The sequence below is a fragment of the Schistocerca nitens genome, chromosome 11 (genome assembly GCF_023898315.1).
Source record: "Schistocerca nitens isolate TAMUIC-IGC-003100 chromosome 11, iqSchNite1.1, whole genome shotgun sequence".
Classification (NCBI taxonomy): domain Eukaryota; kingdom Metazoa; phylum Arthropoda; class Insecta; order Orthoptera; family Acrididae; genus Schistocerca; species Schistocerca nitens.
This window is the reverse complement of record NC_064624.1, coordinates 200,201,448-200,221,331: the sequence shown is the minus strand read 5'-3', so window position 1 is coordinate 200,221,331 and position 19,884 is coordinate 200,201,448. Positions and strand designations below refer to the sequence as shown.

General features: G+C 42.9%; 1 protein-coding gene across 1 annotated transcript in view; it reads right to left on the bottom strand.

Annotated features, from left to right (window-relative positions):
• Positions 1-19,884, bottom strand: part of LOC126212775 (forkhead box protein F2-like) — a 483,336-nt gene that overhangs the window by 18,926 nt on the left and 444,526 nt on the right. Inside the window, exon 7 of the mRNA XM_049940180.1 lies at positions 5,416-5,511. Coding sequence (XP_049796137.1) covers positions 5,416-5,511 — 96 coding nt within the window. The remainder of the gene's footprint in view (positions 1-5,415; positions 5,512-19,884) is intronic.

Genomic DNA, 19,884 nt, shown 5'->3' with positions numbered 1-19,884 from the left:
CGCCACGACGCTGTAGAAAACTGGTAATCGTAGAGAGTATTTCACCGCAACGGTTTCTTTTAACTGTCGATTTTCTCGACAACGGCTGAGAAGTGCATCTTGGTGCTTTGCCACATTACACCTCTGGCCATGAGCTTTTATTGTGCGCAGTATGAATCGAATCTGAATTTCACAATTGGCGGCCTCCCCTTGTCAAACAGTTCGATTTTCTTCCGTTCCCTACATGATTTTTGATTCACTATCGTACAAGGCTGTGGCCCAGACGAAAATGCTCCCAAATTTCTTCCTCACATCAAAGCGTGTCTTTGATACCAGTAGGTCCCTGTTGGCCGCGAACGCCATCTTTGCCTAGGCTGGTCTACTCTCTTGTCCTGCACGCTTCGTTCACCATGTAGCACTCCGCTTGCAAGGTAGCAGACTTAATTCATGCTGCCTACTTCTTAGCCTCCAACTATTATGGTTAAGTTTCTATCTAATCTCATTTCTGCTAGTCCTGATTAATTTTGTACTTGCTCAGTCTACTCTCAATCCATCGTGTTTGGTCATTAGATAGTTCATCCCATTCAACATGTCATGCAATTGTTCTTCACTTTGATTGAGGATAGCAATGTTATCAGCGAATCTCATAACTAATATCTTTTCAGCCTGAGTTGCAATTCTGCTCTTGAACTTTTCTTCTACTTCCATCATTTTTTCTTCGATGTTAGATTGAAGGGCAAAAGACTACATCCCCATATTACACTCTTTTAAATCCGAGCACTTTATTCTTGTCTCATTTTTCCGTTTTCATTCCTGTGCATATTGTGTAGTGCCTGTCTTTCCCTAAAACTCACGCCTATTTATCTGACGATTTCGAATGTCTCAGAACATTGTCGAGCGCTATTTCTATGTTGAAGAACCCTATGAATGTGTCTTTCACTTGAGTAATTCTTGCTTCCATTATCACCCGAGACTTATCCTCAGTCAAATAAAAAAATTATAGCGGGTATTCGTGACTATGCATGGGAACTATGCATGGGAACTACCTATTCAGATTGAATATAAACTGTACATTAACAGCTATGGCGAGGTAAAAATTTGTACAACGGTTCAGGTCTTTGGTTCATAACATACAATGTTCTCATGGATGTGTAGTAATGCTCACGCCTCGTTTATTACGACGTAGAAACGACTGCGATTCCTTCTTTGCAAGGCTGCACACAAAAGTTATAAATTGTGTGAAGCTAAAAAAGTAGGGGAAGTTGGGCTAGAATCAGGTGTGGGGGTGAAACCAGGAGCCCTCATATTTCTCTCTACAAGTTGGTGACATGGTTTTTTGGCCGTTTAGGCCATGAAGATAGCCAGCAACTTCAGTAGCGCTATGAGGCATCGTAGTCTCAGATGCGTTGTTTCTGAGCAAAATGATTTGTTAGATTTTCGTGGTTGCGTATCTTACTTTGTGATTTTTCTATTCAATAAGGAGTACATACCGGCGTATTAGAACCTGAAACAAGTAAATATAACGAGTAATACTTTCAGCAGGCTTTGTGAACATATGCCATGCTAAATTATGGTTCACCTTCTTTGTTATGCGGACGAAATTATATACAGATTAGGTACAGTTGAGGTAAAACTGGGTAGAAGCATTGGAGCAAAACCAAAACTGCCTCACATTACTCCGTGACTTTGTTATAACTTACATGTGTGACGTAAGAAGTACATGCTTTTAACGGTACACTACTTGAGTGTACACTTATAATAAGTGCAATTTAATAATTACATAAAGCAATTTAGGTCATTTTTGCTACTAATAATTTGATTATCTATCCCTTACTGAAGAGGTAAAGATTCATATGTGATCGGACCGTTAAGTACTTTACACGGTTAGAAATTAAGAGCTGGCTCAACAGCCATCTGGCAAGAGTGGTAACCCAAAACCAAGAAGCCAGAATGAGATTTTCACTCTGCAGTGCAGAGTGTACCGATATGAAACTACCTGGCAGATTAAAACTGTGTGCTGCACCAAGACTCGAACTCGAGAGGAGAGGAGAGGAGAGGAGGAGAGGAGAGGAGGAGGAGACGGAGACGGAGACGGAGACGGAGACGGTGACGGGGACGGGGAGGGGGAGAGGGAGAGGGGGAGGGAGAGGGGGGAGAGGGAGGGGGGGAGAGGGAGGGGAGGGAGAGGTGGAGGGGAGGGGAGGGGGAGGGAGAGGAGGAGGGGGAGGGGAGGGTCAGGGGGCGGGAGGGGGAGGGAGGAGGGGGAGGGGAGGGAGGGGGAGGGGGAGGGGGTGGATAGGGGAGGGGGAGGGGGAGGGGATGAGGGTGAGGGTGAGGGTGAGGGCGAGGGTGAGGGCGAGGGTGAGGGTGCGGGGGAGAGGGAGGGGGAGAAGGAGGGGGAGAGGGAGGGGGAGGGGGAGAGGTAGAGGTAGATGGAGAGGAGAGGGAGGGGAGAGGAGAGGAGAGGAGAGGAAGAGGAGAGGAGAGGAGAGGAGAGGAGAGGAGAGGAGAGGAGAGGAGAGGAGAGGAGAGGAGAGGAGAGGAGAGGAGAGGAGAGGAGAGGAGAGGAGAGGAGAGGAGAGGAGAGGAGAGGAGAGGAGAGGAGAGGAGAGGAGAGGAGAGGAGAGGAGAGGAGAGGAGAGGAGAGGAGAGGAGAGGAGAGGAGAGGAGAGGAGAGGAGAGGAGAGGAGAGGAGAGGAGAGGAGAGGAGAGGAGAGGAGAGGAGAGGAGAGGAGAGGAGAGGAGAGGAGAGGAGAGGAGAGGAGAGGAGAGGAGAGGAGAGGAGAGGAGAGGAGAGGAGAGGAGAGGAGAGGAGAGGAGAGGAGAGGAGAGAGGAGAGGAGAGGAGAGGAGAGGAGAGGAGAGGAGAGGAGAGGAGAGGAGAGGAGAGGAGAGGAGAGGAGAGGAGAGGAGAGGAGAGGAGAGGAGAGGAGAGGAGAGGAGAGGAGAGGAGAGGAGAGGAGAGGAGAGGAGAGGAGAGGAGAGGAGAGGAGAGGAGAGGAGAGGAGAGGAGAGGAGAGGAGAGGAGAGGAGAGGAGAGGAGAGGAGAGGAGAGGAGAGGAGAGGAGAGGAGAGGAGAGGAGAGGAGAGGAGAGGAGAGGATAACAGAAGAAGGAATAAGACAGGAGATTAAAAAAGTGTAGAGAGGAGGAAAGAACCAATATGAAGCTTTAGTGTCAATCATTCTTCCTACACACTGTTCAGGAATCGAACAGGTGACTGATGGATGACAATGACACTACAACTATGTTCCACCATACAATGTAAGGTAGCTTGCGTTTAGACGTAGATGTATGGTTGCGGACAGCGTTTTCTAGAACACGAAACAGATGGTTCTTGTTGAGTCTCTTACAGAGGTTGTAATAGGAAACATAACAAACTTTTCTGCAGCTGCTGGATGAAAAGAAACTTAATGTAGAAACGGTCGTGGGCAAAAACTTAATGGTTTCTAACAGGACAATGATAACCGAAGGATACAGTACAGACTGTTGGGACAGGTTTCCCATTGCCCTGGTACACTGATCACCTTTTCAGTGCCCTTTTTCCCTTGTTATTGGCTTTCGGGATGTGCCCATACAACCATCTCAACAGTGGAACGTCATTTCTGACGATACGAACGTAAGGACTACACAACAGACAGTCCTCAAGCGAAGAAAAATCTCCGACCCAGCCAGGAATCGAACCCGGGCCCTTTCAGTTGGCAACCTGCTGTGCTGACCGTCCTGGTACTGAGGCGGACATAGTAGTGTCATACAGCAGCGATCCTTCATGGCACGGATTCGAAAAGACCTCGGTAGGTTACCGCAGCTATGTGGCACCAGCTGTCCACACAAATGTCAGCCAATTACTGAATACAGCCGGGTGATTTGTGGGTGTGGAGCTGGAATCCAATAGCGCTCCAGATGCATTCCTTCACGTTCAGATCAGGCGAATTCAGTGGTCAAGACATCGACACAAGTTCACTATCACGACGGTGAAAATCCGATGTTCCACAGTTGTGGCCTTTGACCACAGACAGTTATCCTCCTGGAATATGCCATTGCTGTCAGGGAGGACTTCAAGCATCACGGTTCTATATGGTCTACAGCAACGTTCACGTAGTCCGCAGATGTAACGGTGTCTTAGGTTACAACCACAGGTCCCACAGTAGCCCCCAGGTGAATGTTCCCCACAATGTAACACTGCTTCCATGGGCCCACATTTGTGGTGCAGTGAATGTTTCGAGGAGCTGTTTGCCTCGATGGCAGTTTATGTGGTCACGGCCACCGACCTGGCATAGCAAGAAAATTGATTCATCGGATCAGGCAACACGCTTCCACTGATCCACCGCTCAATGATGTGAAAGCTGTGTCAAAAATAATGAACAGTTTACAGTGCATACCCCCGGCTGACTAGCCACGCAGCCTAACACGCTGGTTCCCGAGCGCGAAGGCGTGCCGGTCCCTGGCACAAATCCGTGCGACGCATTAGTGTCGAGGTCTGGTGTGCCAGCCAGCCTGTGGATGGTTTTTAAGGCGGTTTTCCATCTACCTCAGTGAATGCGGGCTGGCGATTGCTGCACAAACACTGTCTCCACGTACGCGTACACCATAATTGCTCTACCAAGCAAACATTTGGGGTTACACTCGTCTGGTATGAGGCATTCCTGGGGGTGTCCACTGGGGGTCGTACTGCACAGTAACCCCGGGTTCGATGTGGGGTGGCGGCTGGTTGGTGGACTACTGTGGCCTGTTGAGGGGTTGTCAACCAGTGGGGGCAATGGTGGCACGAAGACTATCTGTCGTTTATAGGTCCCCAGTTTAATACACACAATACAGTGCATACTGTTTTCGTTACTCACTTTTGACGCGGTTTTCACATCCTTGGACATACGATTTTTGACTATGTCACGATGTTTTGAAAATGGGCTTCAGTCTGAAACTAGTCATCAAGTGAATAAAAAAAGTAAAATTTGTAACTTTGGACTGTTTTTTCGTTCTACAGTTTAACAGAAGTTGCTGACCCATAGCTACTACAGCATGCTGGAGGTTCGTATAAAAATATTCTCCATTTCATTCATACGAGGGTATGTATGACACAGGGTATCAAAAAGTGATAGTGGGTCCATAAAATCCCTCTGTCACACAGGGAAAAGTGGCTTTTTAGATGTAGGTGTAGATCAAGAGGTCGTCACAGTCGTATCCCAACCTAGACTGTCCCAGAAAATCGGTTGAGTCTTTTTGAAAGGAACCACTCCAGTATTCATCTTCAGCCATCCACGGAAAAATCTAAATCTGGATCTCTGGAAGAGGGATTAGAACCGCTGTCCTTGCCAATGCGAATCCACGACCAAACTGGTATCTAGATTGGTTGGTACGCAGTCCTTGGAACTGCCGTTTTTTCAGGCTAAGGAGAGAGACCATTTTTGCTGCTAAGAACGCTCCATTGCTCAGCTTACCTGTCGCCGTGTGGGGGCGGGCTGCCGCCCCCGCCGGAGCTGCTCACGCCGCCTCCAGTGCCGCCGCCGCTGCTGCCGCCTCCAGGGCTCGCCTCGCTGAAAATGCACAGTCAGATAAGAAATGACGTCAGTGACCAAGAAACTTAGGTTGCGACGCTGGAACTCTGCAAGCATTACCTAAACTCTGAAAACATGCAACAGCACTGCAGTTGAATGAAGAGACTTCTTCCCATGCTTTACGCCTCCTCCCTTTGCTTCTCACAATCCTGGTCCACACGCATTTGCCAAAGGTGCATCTACACGCACAGTACGCTGGGACAGTAAAACAGAACTAAACTCTGTAAGTAGGCTGTTTAGGTTTTTTTATTGATAACGCCACCTCAGTATGAAAATCACCGGCTGTGCCGTGTGCAGTCTGTGGCTGCTTTGCATTGTTGTAATACTCAACCATTGTAGTGTTAGGCAGCTGGCTGTGAACAGCGCGTAGCGTTGCGCAGTTAGAGGTGAGCCGCCAGCAGTGGTGGATGTGGGGAGAGAGATGGCGGAGTTTTGTAATTTGTCATGAACTGCTATATATATAATGATATCAAGGTAAATACATTGTTTGTTCTCTATTAATATCTTTCATTTGCTAACTATCCCTTTCAGTAGTTAGTGCCTTCCATAGTTTGAATCTTTTATTTAGCTGGCAGTAGTGGCGCTCGCTGTATTGCAGTAGCTTGAGCAGCGAAGATTTTTGTGAGGTGAGTGATTTGCGAAAGGTATAGTTTAATGTTAGTCAGGGCCATTCTCTTGTAGAGATTATTGAAAGTCAGATTGCGTTGCGCTAACAAAATATTGTGTGTTGAAAGTCAGATCGCGTTGCGCTAAAAAAATATTGTGTGTCAGGTTAAGCACAGTCTTGTAAAATTATTCAAAGGGGACGTTTCATATGTCGACCCTTAGCCTAGGATACCTCACTGGAATCTTCTGATTTTTTCTTGTAGTTTGTGTGATTAGTGTAGATTTTGTTTATTGCTAGCGCGTAATTGTAGAGAGAATTTCCATCGTAGTTGTAGTTTTTCATTGTTGTACAGTAGAATAGTTGTGGCATGCATGTAGATTTGCACCAAGTATTTCGCAGCTGCAATTAACTAGATATTATTTTCAGTGTTATGTTAATGTGTTCTCTTATTTTTGCTCTTCAAATTGAGTTTTTCTGTGTTGTCGTGTGAAATACTGTGACAATAATGGCGTGTGAAAAACGTAACACTAGGCTCCAAAGTAAATTGAGAAATGACAGTGAAGACGAAAGCAATATGTTAGCGCCGCAGAATAATGAATTAACTAATGTTAAAAGTAGTAATTTGGTAATTGCGCATAGGGAAATGGAGCGGGTTGCAAACAATGGTGTAGACAGCGAAACAATTAGAGAACAGGGAAGCATTATCGATCGATCGGTCGGCAATAGCGCGGCTCAGGAATCCGAAATGACACGACACGATCTCACAAATACTGTAGATTCAGGTTTTGGATCCTCACCGTTTTCTCAAATAAGTCAAGACACATTTTCTGCTTGTCAAAATGTGAATGTTTCCGGTGCAAATTCACTGCCGAAAAGCACTGAGGAACATGTTTCAGACACCAATGCATTGTTATTACAATTAATACAACAAATGCGACAAACACAGCAAAAGCTTCAAAAGTTAGACACAGTGGAACAAAATCAGAGACAAACACAGCAACAGCTAGACACAATGGAACAACACCAGAGACAAACACAGCAACAGTTAGACGCAATGGAACAAAATCTTCAAAAGTTAGACTCATTGGAGCAAACTCTTGAACAAACACGTGAGGATTTAACTACTGAGTTACATCACATTGAATCGAAATGTCAAAAAGTCTGTAATGACGTAAAAACACAAATTTGTGAGCATTTCCAACCTATTTTTTCGCGTCATGAAAATGCACTACAGAATCACGAAGCAGCCATAAAAGAACTGCAAACTACTGTTCATGAAAATCATGAGACCTTGCAAGCTAAATTTGACTCAGTTGCATCTAGCGATTCGGTTACGCAACTTGCAAAAACTCAGGAAAACCTGAAGGACACAGTAGATTCGATTTCAACACAAATAGACACTCTGAAACTTGGTTCAGAAAAACACACTGAGGAAATGTGTTCACTATCGGAGAAAGTAGCCGAACTTTCGGATCAGGTCACTAACTTATCTACAAAGGTAGATGATGATCTGAATGACACAAGACCTGTAGCCTTCACTGACACAGAAGAGTATGAACAAATTAGAAAATTCAAACAAAATCAAAATCAAATTAATACGCAACACCAAACAGAAATCCGCGAAGTACAAGATCAGCTGACACAAGTAATACAAGAATTACATATTTCAGAGGACAGTCGCGCTCCAGTACGGGAAGAGGGACATAGAAATACGGAACAACCACAAAATAATAACACAGGACACTTCGGAAATTATGAAAGAAATTGGCAAGGCACACCAAATTTTGAGATGGAACCGCCGACACGACGTAACAATGACCGATATGCGACTCGCCGACATGATGACTTTGACTATAAGCTGTTCATTACTACACGTAAATTCAAAACGTTTAAAAATTCTGCCAACGACATTCATCCACAAGCGTGGCTCCATCAATTCTCTCATTGTTTTCCCCCTAACTGGTCGTTAGAACACAGATTAGAATTTATGTGTGGCTATTTAGAGAATGAACCAGCTGTAAGAATGCGTTCGGTCATTCACGATTGTCATAGTGAAGGAGAATTTTACCATGCCTTCCTCTCAGCATATTGGTCTCAAGCCACACAAGACCGAGTAAAACATGGCATCATAATGATGAAACATTTCGAACAATCTGAATTCTCCAGTCTTGTGAAATATTTTGAAGACATGTTGCACAAGAATCAGTACCTGTCAAACCCATACAGCCCCTCAGAACTCATCCGCATTTGCTTAATCAAACTGCCTGAACATTTGCGACATATTATTTTGGCAGGACGTTGCAAAGACGACATTGAAGCATTTCAAGGACTCTTACAAGAACTGGAAATTGACACTGACAATCGCGGAACGCACGAGCACAACAATTACAGGTCACATCCGTCGCAATTCCGCGATGAAAGAAGTAATAACTGGACACGACAAGGCTATTCTTTCAACGTAAATCGAGACCGAAACAGACACCACCCGTATGACAACCGTTGGCAGAGTAGTAATAATTACAGGGAAAGATCGCATTTCCGTAGCAATGAATATGACAGGGACAATCATAGAAACAGACAATATGGTAACCAGAACTATTATTATCAAGGGAGACAGAATACTTTCAGACGCAACAGTCCAGCGCGCAGTTACGATTCAGGGAGAAATTCTCCACCACTTAACCGACAAGAAAGAAACCACAGAAACTACCGATATGACGACAGACGATGTGATCGTAACGACAGACCTGAATTGCATCAGAACTGGCGGGATTTAAACAGGGCAGGGCCGTCTCGTCACGGTGAATTCGTAGAAATTAGGTCTCCAAACCCCAATAACGACGCGCGCCAACAAAGAGACAATAGGCAGTGACTCATACAGCTGGCAGCCACGAAACGCACGTGTGACACTAACGACGCAGCTGCCGTAGCAAGTAATTACGTAAAAATGGAAGACATTAGGGACATCTTACTCCAAGAACACGACGTAAAACATAACAACATTGCATATCCTGTGATTCACATTACAGTAAATGACGTAAAATTTACGGCAGTACTTGACTCTGGCAGTCCCATTTCAGTAATTAGTGAAACAGCTTTTAGAAAATGCAACATATCGAACGATTGCCCCACACTTCCGTTACGTAAGATTAAATTACAAGGTGCAATCTTTGGAAAAAGTGTAGATGTACGCCAACAAACCAACTTAGAATTCTTTTGTCAAAGCCACAGTTTCTTTATGAACTTTCTTATTGTTCCATTATTGTCGACGGAAATTATATTGGGAGTAGACTTTTTGAATGAATACAAAGCAATCTTAAACTTTCACGATGCTGAAATAAGTTTAGAAAAAGAAGGTAAGTCACTAGCTTTGAAATTTGAAGATTGGCTCTCAAACCATGACGAGGAAATTAATCGGCTTTACCTTCTGTTAGACAACAGTTCGGAATTTTCTACGGAACTAGACACTAACAATCACTCTGCAAGTACTGACAGGGGTGATATCGACGGCGCATTTGATACTTATGAGTTAATTCAGAATAAAATTCAAACAATTGAGAATTGTAATGACAATGATAGGCAAGACCTTTTTGAGATTTTACAAGCACATTCCACAGTTTTTACTCATAAAACAGGAACAATCAAGGGATTTCAATACCAATTTCGTGTTCGTGAGCATACTAAATTTTGTGTTAGACCATACGTAATTCCGGCGCATTATAGGGACCGTGTTAGAACAGAAATACAATCTATGCTTGACGAGGGCATTATTGAGCCTGCAGTAAGCTCATACAACAATCCATTACATGTTGTTGAGAAGAAAAATGGATCAATCAGGCTTGTCTTAGATTCGAGACAAATTAATACTATCATTATTCCTGAAACAGACAGGCCGCAAACGTTGGAAGAACTTCTTCAAAATTTCAATGGTGTAAACGTGTTGTCTTCCATTGATCTCAGATCCAGCTTTTATCAGATCGAACTTCATCCAGAATGTAGAAAATACACAGCTTTCCTTTGTTTCGGCGTTTGTTATCAGTTTCGGAAACTTCCTTTTGGTTTGAACATTTCTTCAGCAGCATTCATTCGCGGGCTAAATTCCATATTACCTGAGTTCTTAAAACGTCACATCACCTTATATGTGGACGATATTCTAATAGCAGAAGCTTCATGGGAACAACATAATCGCATCCTCAACAGTTTGTTACGTATTTTTGCAGAATCTGGAATTACAGTTAACTTGGAAAAGTCTGAATTCGGTAGGTCAAAGGTGAGGTTTTTGGGACATATTATTTCTTCTGAAGGCATTCAGCCGGATCCTGAAAAGTTAGAAGCAATCAGAGCCATTCCAGTTCCATCCACAAAAAGACAAGTCCGCAGTTTTCTAGGTCTCGTAAATTTTTACCGTCGTTTTCTGAATATGCAAATTCTTGTTACACCAAAACTTTGTTCTCTCACTGGAAAAAATACTATTTGGAACTGGGACGAACAAGCACAGTTGGAATTCAATTCTTTGAAAGAATCGCTACTTAACGCGCCAATTCTAGCTCATCCAGATCTGTCACAAGATTTCTGCCTTAGCACGGATTCTTCTAAAGTCGGTCTTGGTGCCCATTTATTTCAAGAAGCCATAGAAAATGACACTACTGTTCAGAAAACCATTGCTTTTGCTAGCCGAGTGCTAACAAAATCTGAAAAAAATTATTCCGTTACTGAATTAGAAGCTTTAGCTATCGTTTGGGCATTTAACAAATTCCGTTTCTTTCTTTCTGGTAAGCACGTAAAAGTATACAGTGATCATCGTGCATTACAATTTCTTATGTCTTCAAAATTAAATCATGACAGGTTAAAACGTTGGGCATTGTTTCTGCAAGAATTCCACTTCACAATAGTCTACATTCCCGGCAAAGAGAACATTGTTGCGGACGCACTGTCACGCGCACCGGCTGGGCTTGAGAAAAGTAACACAGAAGGCAACCTCGAGAAAAATTTCAGTATTCTTTACATTCAGAAAGTCGCCTTTGAAAACTTCATCACCACATCTTTAAAGGACATTGCTCATGAACAAGATAAAGATCCGATTTGGAAAGATATCAAAAGCAAATGGCATGAAAAGACACACACACAGATTCGGCATTATTATCTGGTTAGAAACAACATACTGTTCAAACGCTGCACTGTTGATGACAAGCTATGGGTACTTTGCATTCCTGACGATTTTGTTAATAAGCTCATTTGGTACATTCATTTCAGCTACGCACATTTTGGTCCACGAAAATGTTATCATATTCTTCGAACGACTTGTTATTTTAACAATATGGAAAAGAGAATTCGAAGAGTCTTGTCTATTTGTAAACTTTGTCAAAAGGCGAAACCATCTACTGTCTCACATTGTGCTCCGTTGTTTCCTATTGTTCCTTCTAAATTAAAAGAATTTGCTGCAGTTGATCTATTGGGACCCCTTGTCAGAACATCGAATGGATTTTCGTACGTTCTAGTCGCTGTTGAACTTACTTCCAAATTTGTTTCTTTCACTCCGTTACGTAAAGCCACTGGACGATCTGTATCCAACGCCTTTGTTAAAAATTTCTTACGTGAAGTTGGCCACGTTGCTAAAGTCATTTCAGATAACGGACCGCAATTCAGATCTGCTGTTTGATCTCGCATGCTTCGCAACCATAAAATCAAACCTGTTTTTATTTCATTGTACTCACCACATTGTAACCCATCCGAACGGATTATGAAAGAAATCAATAAGCTTTGCAGACTTTATTGTCACAGAAAGCATCAGCATTGGGACAGATATTTACACTTATTTCAAAACGTGCTGAATGAAATGCCTCACGACTCCACTGCTTTACCACCTACTCTTGTACTGAAGAATGAAAAACCACCGAACAGAATCAGAGAGCTTGTACCTTTCCCGAATACACGTAAACTTCGACACAAAGACATAATTGATTTGGCTCTTAAAAATATAAAATCTGCAGCAGACAAAAGGAGAAAACTACACGGAAAAGCAAATGCAAAGAAATTGTATATGGGTCAGAAAGTTCTCATTAAAGCTCATTCATTGTCACATAAGAAGAAACACTTGAGCCACAAATTCTTTCTAGTTTACAATGGACCTTACAGAATCCGACGTATACCACATGATAATTGCGTTGAAGTTGAAACTCTGCGTACTAGGAAGAGTAAAGGTTTACACCACATTTCACATGTAAAACCGTTTATTGAAAGATAATCTGCTTTTTTTTAAAGCAACATTTTGGTTTACTTGCAAATACATTATGGATTCAAGGTGGTTTCTGAGAGATACCAGATGATACAGTGGTTAGTTTATGTGACAGCTACACGATGTTATCACGACGCTACTAATGAGTGACAGTTTACAATGTTGCTTTTGAGGTGTTTCTGTTTTATATTTGCACAGTTTTCTGAATTCTTTTGGAAAGTAAAACATGTTTTAGTATTTAACTTTTGTGGTATAGCAACAATGAGACAGCCTTTTCCGTGGCACAACAATACGTCACAGCACAGTACTTTCCTCATCACAACAATAAGCGTAATAACTAAGATATCTATACGCAAAGCATTTCACTTTTGTTTATCATCAGGTAAGTACATTGACTTCTGCAGAACTTAGCTTTCGGAGGACGATAATTACGACACTTCCACAGAATTATCTTACAGCAAGACGCACATTTAGCGCTACAGGACACGCATTTGAGAGATTAATTTTGTACTTAATCCATTTATTTTCCAAGATTTTTGAATTGCAAAGAAAGTTTTCCGTGATACATTTCATTCCATTGCTGTAATTTGTAACACCTGAGGGTATAATTACATTTATCCTCAGGGGGGTACACGCTTACTTTGTGTACCATGTGTGTGGCAGCCACAAGGAACCCTAGCTAATATGGTATTTGCTTATGCAACTTTACACATCGGTACCATATTTCTCTAACACACAAATTACACAGCTATCTGATCATGTAACTGAGAGATAAACATTTTTTTTTTACTACATCAGTGACAGATGTTTACGTAATTACACAGTTGGATAACTTCACTCTTACGAAATTGTATTTTGTATGTACCTTGTGAACTCTTCATATTTTTTCAGAACCATTGTGATACTATGAGAGCTTTGAATGATGTATTTGGTAAGGGAGCATGATTTTTAAAGTACGTTTGAGGCAGATGACACTTTTGACATGAGCAGAGAATTTTTTTTAGGTTTTGAAATTAGAAAGCTACGACGATTTTGAGAGTTGACTGACGTGTTATGATGTTATTTTTACGGCGACGATGTGTATTATGTTGTTGAGGTATGTTTATTATCAATGAGATGATGCTATATGAGGAATCTGATTATGATACGTATGTTATGATGAAATATTGAAGTGTCGACGAATATGTATATGTATAATAAGGTAAGGAGTAATGAATAGTGGATAGGAACTCTGCTTTGTGGAAAAGGATGTTGGAAACCGAGAATCGTACTTTTAGAATTATGAAATGTGTGTAAATGCGTGAATGTATCACAATGCTGACGAATATTTTTTTGGGACACTTATATTTATAGGATTTTGTTTCTACAGATTTGCAACGCTAATTCTTGACCTGTGAAATATTTTTATGTGAGACTTTCGTAGCGGAAACTGCTGTCGTAAATATTTCGGTAAGAAAGTTCAGTGACCACCCGCACGTAATGCGTCGTGGGCACGCAGCTGGGCGACAGCCGCCCGAAAAAAAAAAGCCATTAGCCTTCCAGGGGCACAGGTAGAAAAAAAAAGGGGGAGGCCATTATCCTCGCTTTTGTAGAAAGCATCGCAACAGTTCACGGCTATTGTCGTGCTAGTTGAGAGAAATGCCATATGGCGACAGAAATGCCTAATGAAATGACGAGAAATATTTTTATGTCTATACACCTGATTATGACTACTGTCTCTCTAGTTGAGAGATTTTTCTACTAACTTATGAAATACCTCATGACTACTGAATGATATTTTTATGCTTTGCTTTGTACATAGTTGCTTATTTCATTTAATATCTAGTTTCTAGCTGCACTGCAGCATTGGTAAAAATAAAATTTTATAGATGTATTAATGTAAATATTTTCTGTCTAGAGATCGAGTAAATAATAATAATAAAAAAATGAGGGAGCAAAAAAAAAAAAATCATTTACCTTCACAGGAACTGCATACATAATTTTCTTTTCTAGTACTTAGTAATCTTTTCTAGAATTAGTTTTTGTGGTGCACCACTTTAATTACTTAGACATTAAGATGTGATTATACATTTCCCTTATCTGCATTGTTATCTTTAGTGTACTATTTTTTCTGCTTGAGCTATGTCATATTTAGGTATAAGTTGCTGCTGTTTGCCAGGCATAGTGTTATTGAATTTGATTTTGTATTATTCTGTTAAGCCAGTTTTACTAATGATTTATTTCTTGTTTGCTGCTCATTGCGTTATATTAGTTGTAATAATGCTGCTTGCTTTGCCTTTTGTATATTTTTGTCATTGCTATTTGTATTAATTGTTTTATGTGATGCTGCATTGCCTCGTCCCTTAGTTTAGCATCTGAGCTCAGTAGATATAAGTTAGCCTAAGAGGGGGTAGACTATATAAGAAACTAACTATGATGAATTGGAAGAAATGCATTGAGAAGCCAAAAGAAACAGATATGGCAAAAATGAGTATTTTGCACTGACAAATAATTATTTTGAAAGAAATATGAATAGCATACCGGAAGGAGGTATAGATAGGACTTTTTGGAAATAGTGAGGAACGAAGGGAGATCTCCGAAAAGTAAAGAAAGTTTTTGTTTGCAACATACTGCAGTAAAAGAAACCCTGTCCTTTCCTTGTGTTATCCCACTATGTGTTTGTGTTCCCTTGTGTATTTGTGTACTTCCTGTCTTTAGTTGTTTATCTGATAAGACCTATGTTGTAGAATTTTTCTAATACCATGTTATTTACTTTGTAAAGATGTTTATACAGTATTTGTTCTGTTTTGTCTTAATGCTCATGTGGAAGTTGATATTCCAAAAGTTATTCTGATCTTTATGTATGTACTTATGTCATTATTTTTGTAACACTGATGTATATGTTTATTTCTATTCTTTTGTAAAGCCCCTATTACTACGAATGTTATCTCTACTATTATGTTTTTAATGATGTATTCTGTACCCTTGTAATTGTATTCTTATGTTATAAAATTGTAATTGACACCAGGTCATCAAATTAAGTAACTTGTAAGTTACATTTCACTGCACACGTTTCTGTTGGTCATAGTATATGGACAATATGTGAGAAGTAGGGAGTGATAGTGTTTGCATGTGATTTAATGATTCAGCAAGGGACTGGATAACAGCATTGCTGGTTCTGAGGACAATTCCAAAAACTTTGTGAGTGCACAAGTGGTGGTTATGGACTTGCTACATTATCCGCAAGACTCTTCGATGGTGATTGTGCACCTGCACAGTCACAACAGATGGTTGCTGGCCATCTCTACAAGGACTACAGTGGGTCTGCACCTCTGGTGGCCCACCAATACCATTATTTCTACAAGGACTACAGTGGGTCTACATCTTTGATGATCCATCAATACCATTATTTCTACAAGGACTGCAGTGGGTCTGCGCCTCTGGTGGCCCACCAATACCATAATCTCTACCAGGACTACAGTGGGTCTGCTCTGTGATGACCTACCAAACGATATTCTTCAAAACTTCGATAGACTACGCTGTGGGTTTGCTCTGTTGTGGCCCATTACCTGTCAGCATGTCAAGAGTCAGCACTGTCTTTCTGTTGGAAGGACAACACTACTTCTTCAAGACTGTATGAAATTCCACTACTTCCATGTGCATTTTCTTTTAATGCTCAGACTTTGAGAAAAACACTGCAATGTGATGAATGATCAGGACTGTCTTTATGGACTGTGAGAAAATTTTAGCTTTTGACCAACATTGTATCAATAAGTGTGTGCATTTGATTTCTTAGTTATTGTAATTATGAAAAATTTTTTCAAATCTGTATTGGGCACTGCCCAACCCAATTTGTAAAATTTTTTGTGGGGAGCATGGGGGCTATGTAAGTAGGCTGTTTAGGTTTTTTTATTGATAACGCCACCTCAGTATGAAAATCACCGGCTGTGCCGTGTGCAGTCTGTGGCTGCTTTGCATTGTTGTAATACTCAACCATTGTAGTGTTAGGCAGCTGGCTGTGAACAGCGCGTAGCGTTGCGCAGTTAGAGGTGAGCCGCCAGCAGTGGTGGATGTGGGGAGAGAGATGGCGGAGTTTTGTAATTTGTCATGAACTGCTATATATATAATGATATCAAGGTAAATACATTGTTTGTTCTCTATTAATATCTTTCATTTGCTAACTATCCCTTTCAGTAGTTAGTGCCTTCCATAGTTTGAATCTTTTATTTAGCTGGCAGTAGTGGCGCTCGCTGTATTGCAGTAGCTTGAGCAGCGAAGATTTTTGTGAGGTGAGTGATTTGCGAAAGGTATAGTTTAATGTTAGTCAGGGCCATTCTCTTGTAGAGATTATTGAAAGTCAGATTGCGTTGCGCTAACAAAATATTGTGTGTTGAAAGTCAGATCGCGTTGCGCTAAAAAAATATTGTGTGTCAGGTTAAGCACAGTCTTGTAAAATTATTCAAAGGGGACGTTTCAACTCGCCTGAACTGGTCTCGGAAGACCCATACGGTACCGACCGACCACCGTGCCATCCTCAGCCTATAGTCGTTACTAGACCCAGATATGGAGGGGCGTGAGGTCAGCATGTTGCTCTCCCTACCGATGTACTTTTTCGTGACCAGAGTCGCGACTTCTCAGTCAAGTGGCCCCACAATGACTGAGTGCATCCCGCTTGCCAACAGCGCTCGGCAGTCTGGACGGTCACCCATCCAAGCACTAGGCAAGCCCGACAGCACTTAACTTCGGTCACTGACGGGAACCAGTGTTATCACTGTAGTGAGGCCGGACAATATGTCGCCGTAATATTGTTGCCGGCAACATTGCTGCAACGTAATTACAATATGCAACAATCCGGTGTAGATGACCAACATTGCTAATTTACAAGGCTGCTTCAGCTAGCAGCCACCCTATTCACAAGACGTTGCACGTGATATCTGCCAACGGTGGACAATACGAGTGGCATCCAATAACTACAGAAACACATTTTTTTTCCCAAAAACACCCCACACATTTGGCTACGAAACCCTGTTTTTCAATAGGGAAAACATGGAAATGAGCGTTTGGCGTCATTGGCTGGGAGGCCTCTTACGGGGCAGGTCCGGCCGCCTTGGTGCAGGTCTCACTATGTTCGACACCACATTGGGCGACCTGCGCGCCAGATGGGGATGAAATGATGATGAAGACAACCCAACACCCAATCCCTGAGCGGAGAAAATCCCCAATCCAGCCAGGAATCTAACCCGGGCCCCTTAGGACGGCAGTCCATCACGCTGACCCTTCAGTTATTGGGGCGGAGTTTTTCAATATAATCTCCATTCAATGCGAAGGCCTGACACCACCTTACTGCAAGGGCCATCATACCACCCTACTTGGAGCCAACGTCTTGCTGCATCAAGAACCCCCGCATCATCCATGTACTGCTTCCTGCGGAGTCCATCCTTCGCTGGGCCAAACAGGTGGAAGTTGGAAGGTGCGAGATCCAGGCTGTAGGGTGGATGAGTCCAACGAAGTTTTGTCAGCTCCTCCCGTGTGGGCAGACTTGTGCGAGGCCTTGTGTTGTCATGGAGAAGACGTAGTTCGTTTACATTGTTGAGAACAACAAACAACCTGTAGCGGTTTCTTCAAAAAAAATGTTCAAATGTGTCTGAATTCCTAAGGTACCAAACTGCTTAGGTCATTGGTCCATAGACTTACACTCTACTTAAACTAACTTATGCTAAGAACAACACACACAGCCATGCATGAGGGAGAACTCGAACCTCCAGTGGGAGGGGCCATGCAATCCGTGACATGACGCCTCAAACCGCGCGGCCACTCCGCGCGGCGCGGTTTCTACAGTTTGCTGAGGGTAGCACAATACACTTCAGATTTGATCATTGCGCCATGTGGCAGGACATCGAACAGACTAACCCATTCAGAGTTCCAGAAGACCCTCGCCACGACTTTACTGGCCGAGGGTGCGGATTTGAACTTTTTCTTTGGTGTGGCGCCATCTCTGGACTCCCGTTTTGTTTCCGGTTCGATGTGATGAACACGTGTTTCATCTCCTGTGGCGATGTTCGACAAACAATTGTCGCGATCAGCCTCGTAGCCATAAGCACAGATTGTCCTTCGTTGCTGCTGATGGTTTTCCGTTTGGCAGCGAGCAGTCTAGCAGGCACATCTCTTTGAGTACCCCAATCTGGTGGACGAGTAAGCACTCCGTCTTCAGGCTACAAGTGGCCCATCAGGACCATCCGACCGCCGAGTCATCCCCAGATGAGGATGTCGTTATGATGGTTTTCTTTGACCGGAACCGCTACTATTCGGTCGAGTAGCTTCTCAATTGGCTTCACGAGGCTGAGTGCACCCACAAAAATGGAAACACCGCCTGGCAGCCCGGATGGTCACCCATGCACGTGCCGGCCACGCCCGACAGCGCTTAACTGCGGCGATCTGACGGGAACCGGCGTATCCACTGCAGCAAGGGCGTTGTCCTGGTGTACGAGTGCGTCAGCACTATCATCAGAGACGTCCAATTGTGCTGCGAGATGTTTCATTCCGATCCATCGATCACCTCGAATGAGAGTGTCCACACGTTCCAAAACTGCAGGAGTCTCACAGCTGTGTGCAGCCGGCTGGCACACGGGAGATGGGACAGGTTTGCGCGACGTCGAAGCGATGATGACAGACGCCTCGCCCAACGAATTGCCGTGCTTTTGTTCACTGCCAGGTCTCTGCAGACGTTCTGCAAGCGCCTATGAATACCTGCATTTCTCTGGTCTTCCTTCAAAAGACACTCAGTGACAGCTCTCTGCTTGAAATACACCTCCCTTACGGACGCCATTTTGAACGCCACATATGGTGGCGCCCCATTCGAATTTCATGTGAAACTGTAGCGGGTGAAGCAGAAATAATGCAAAGTGCTCCGCACCAAATTCCGCATTTTTTTCAACCGAAATTAGCCGAGAAAAAAAAAGTGTTGCATTACTTATTCAACATCCCTTTTATTTGATGTGGTCAACTTATATATACCTTTTTTGTCTGTAAAAGTGCGTTGGTAAAGGAAATATTTTTCGGCTATGGGTGGCCGCAATAGTGTTGCTGCCAACATTGCTTCAAAATCAACGCAACATACAGCAATACTGAGTACAGCCATGCGATAATGCTAATGCAACAAGCTTTTGAGGGCAGTTGCCAACATACTGTCAAGGTGTTGTCCACAGCAGAGTATTTCGTGTGACTGGGCCATATGAACCACTGTCCTGAGCTGTACAGGACATCATGTATAATGTTAGATTCGGTAACGCTGCATGCTCTTGCTTTTCGCTTGTGTGAGCTACAATTCGTTTGTGACTGTCCCACCATGCTCCCCCTGTACGGGAATATCCATTATGGATTTACGAGTACAGGGTGTGGATGCATGGTTGATGCCATGTGGGAGTCTGGGTCTGGTCGTGAGTCATGCTCGGCTAGCCTAATGGTAGCCGGCACGATAATACAGCGTATTTGGTCAGAGGGTTAACTGCCCTCAATAATAAGAAAACTGAGT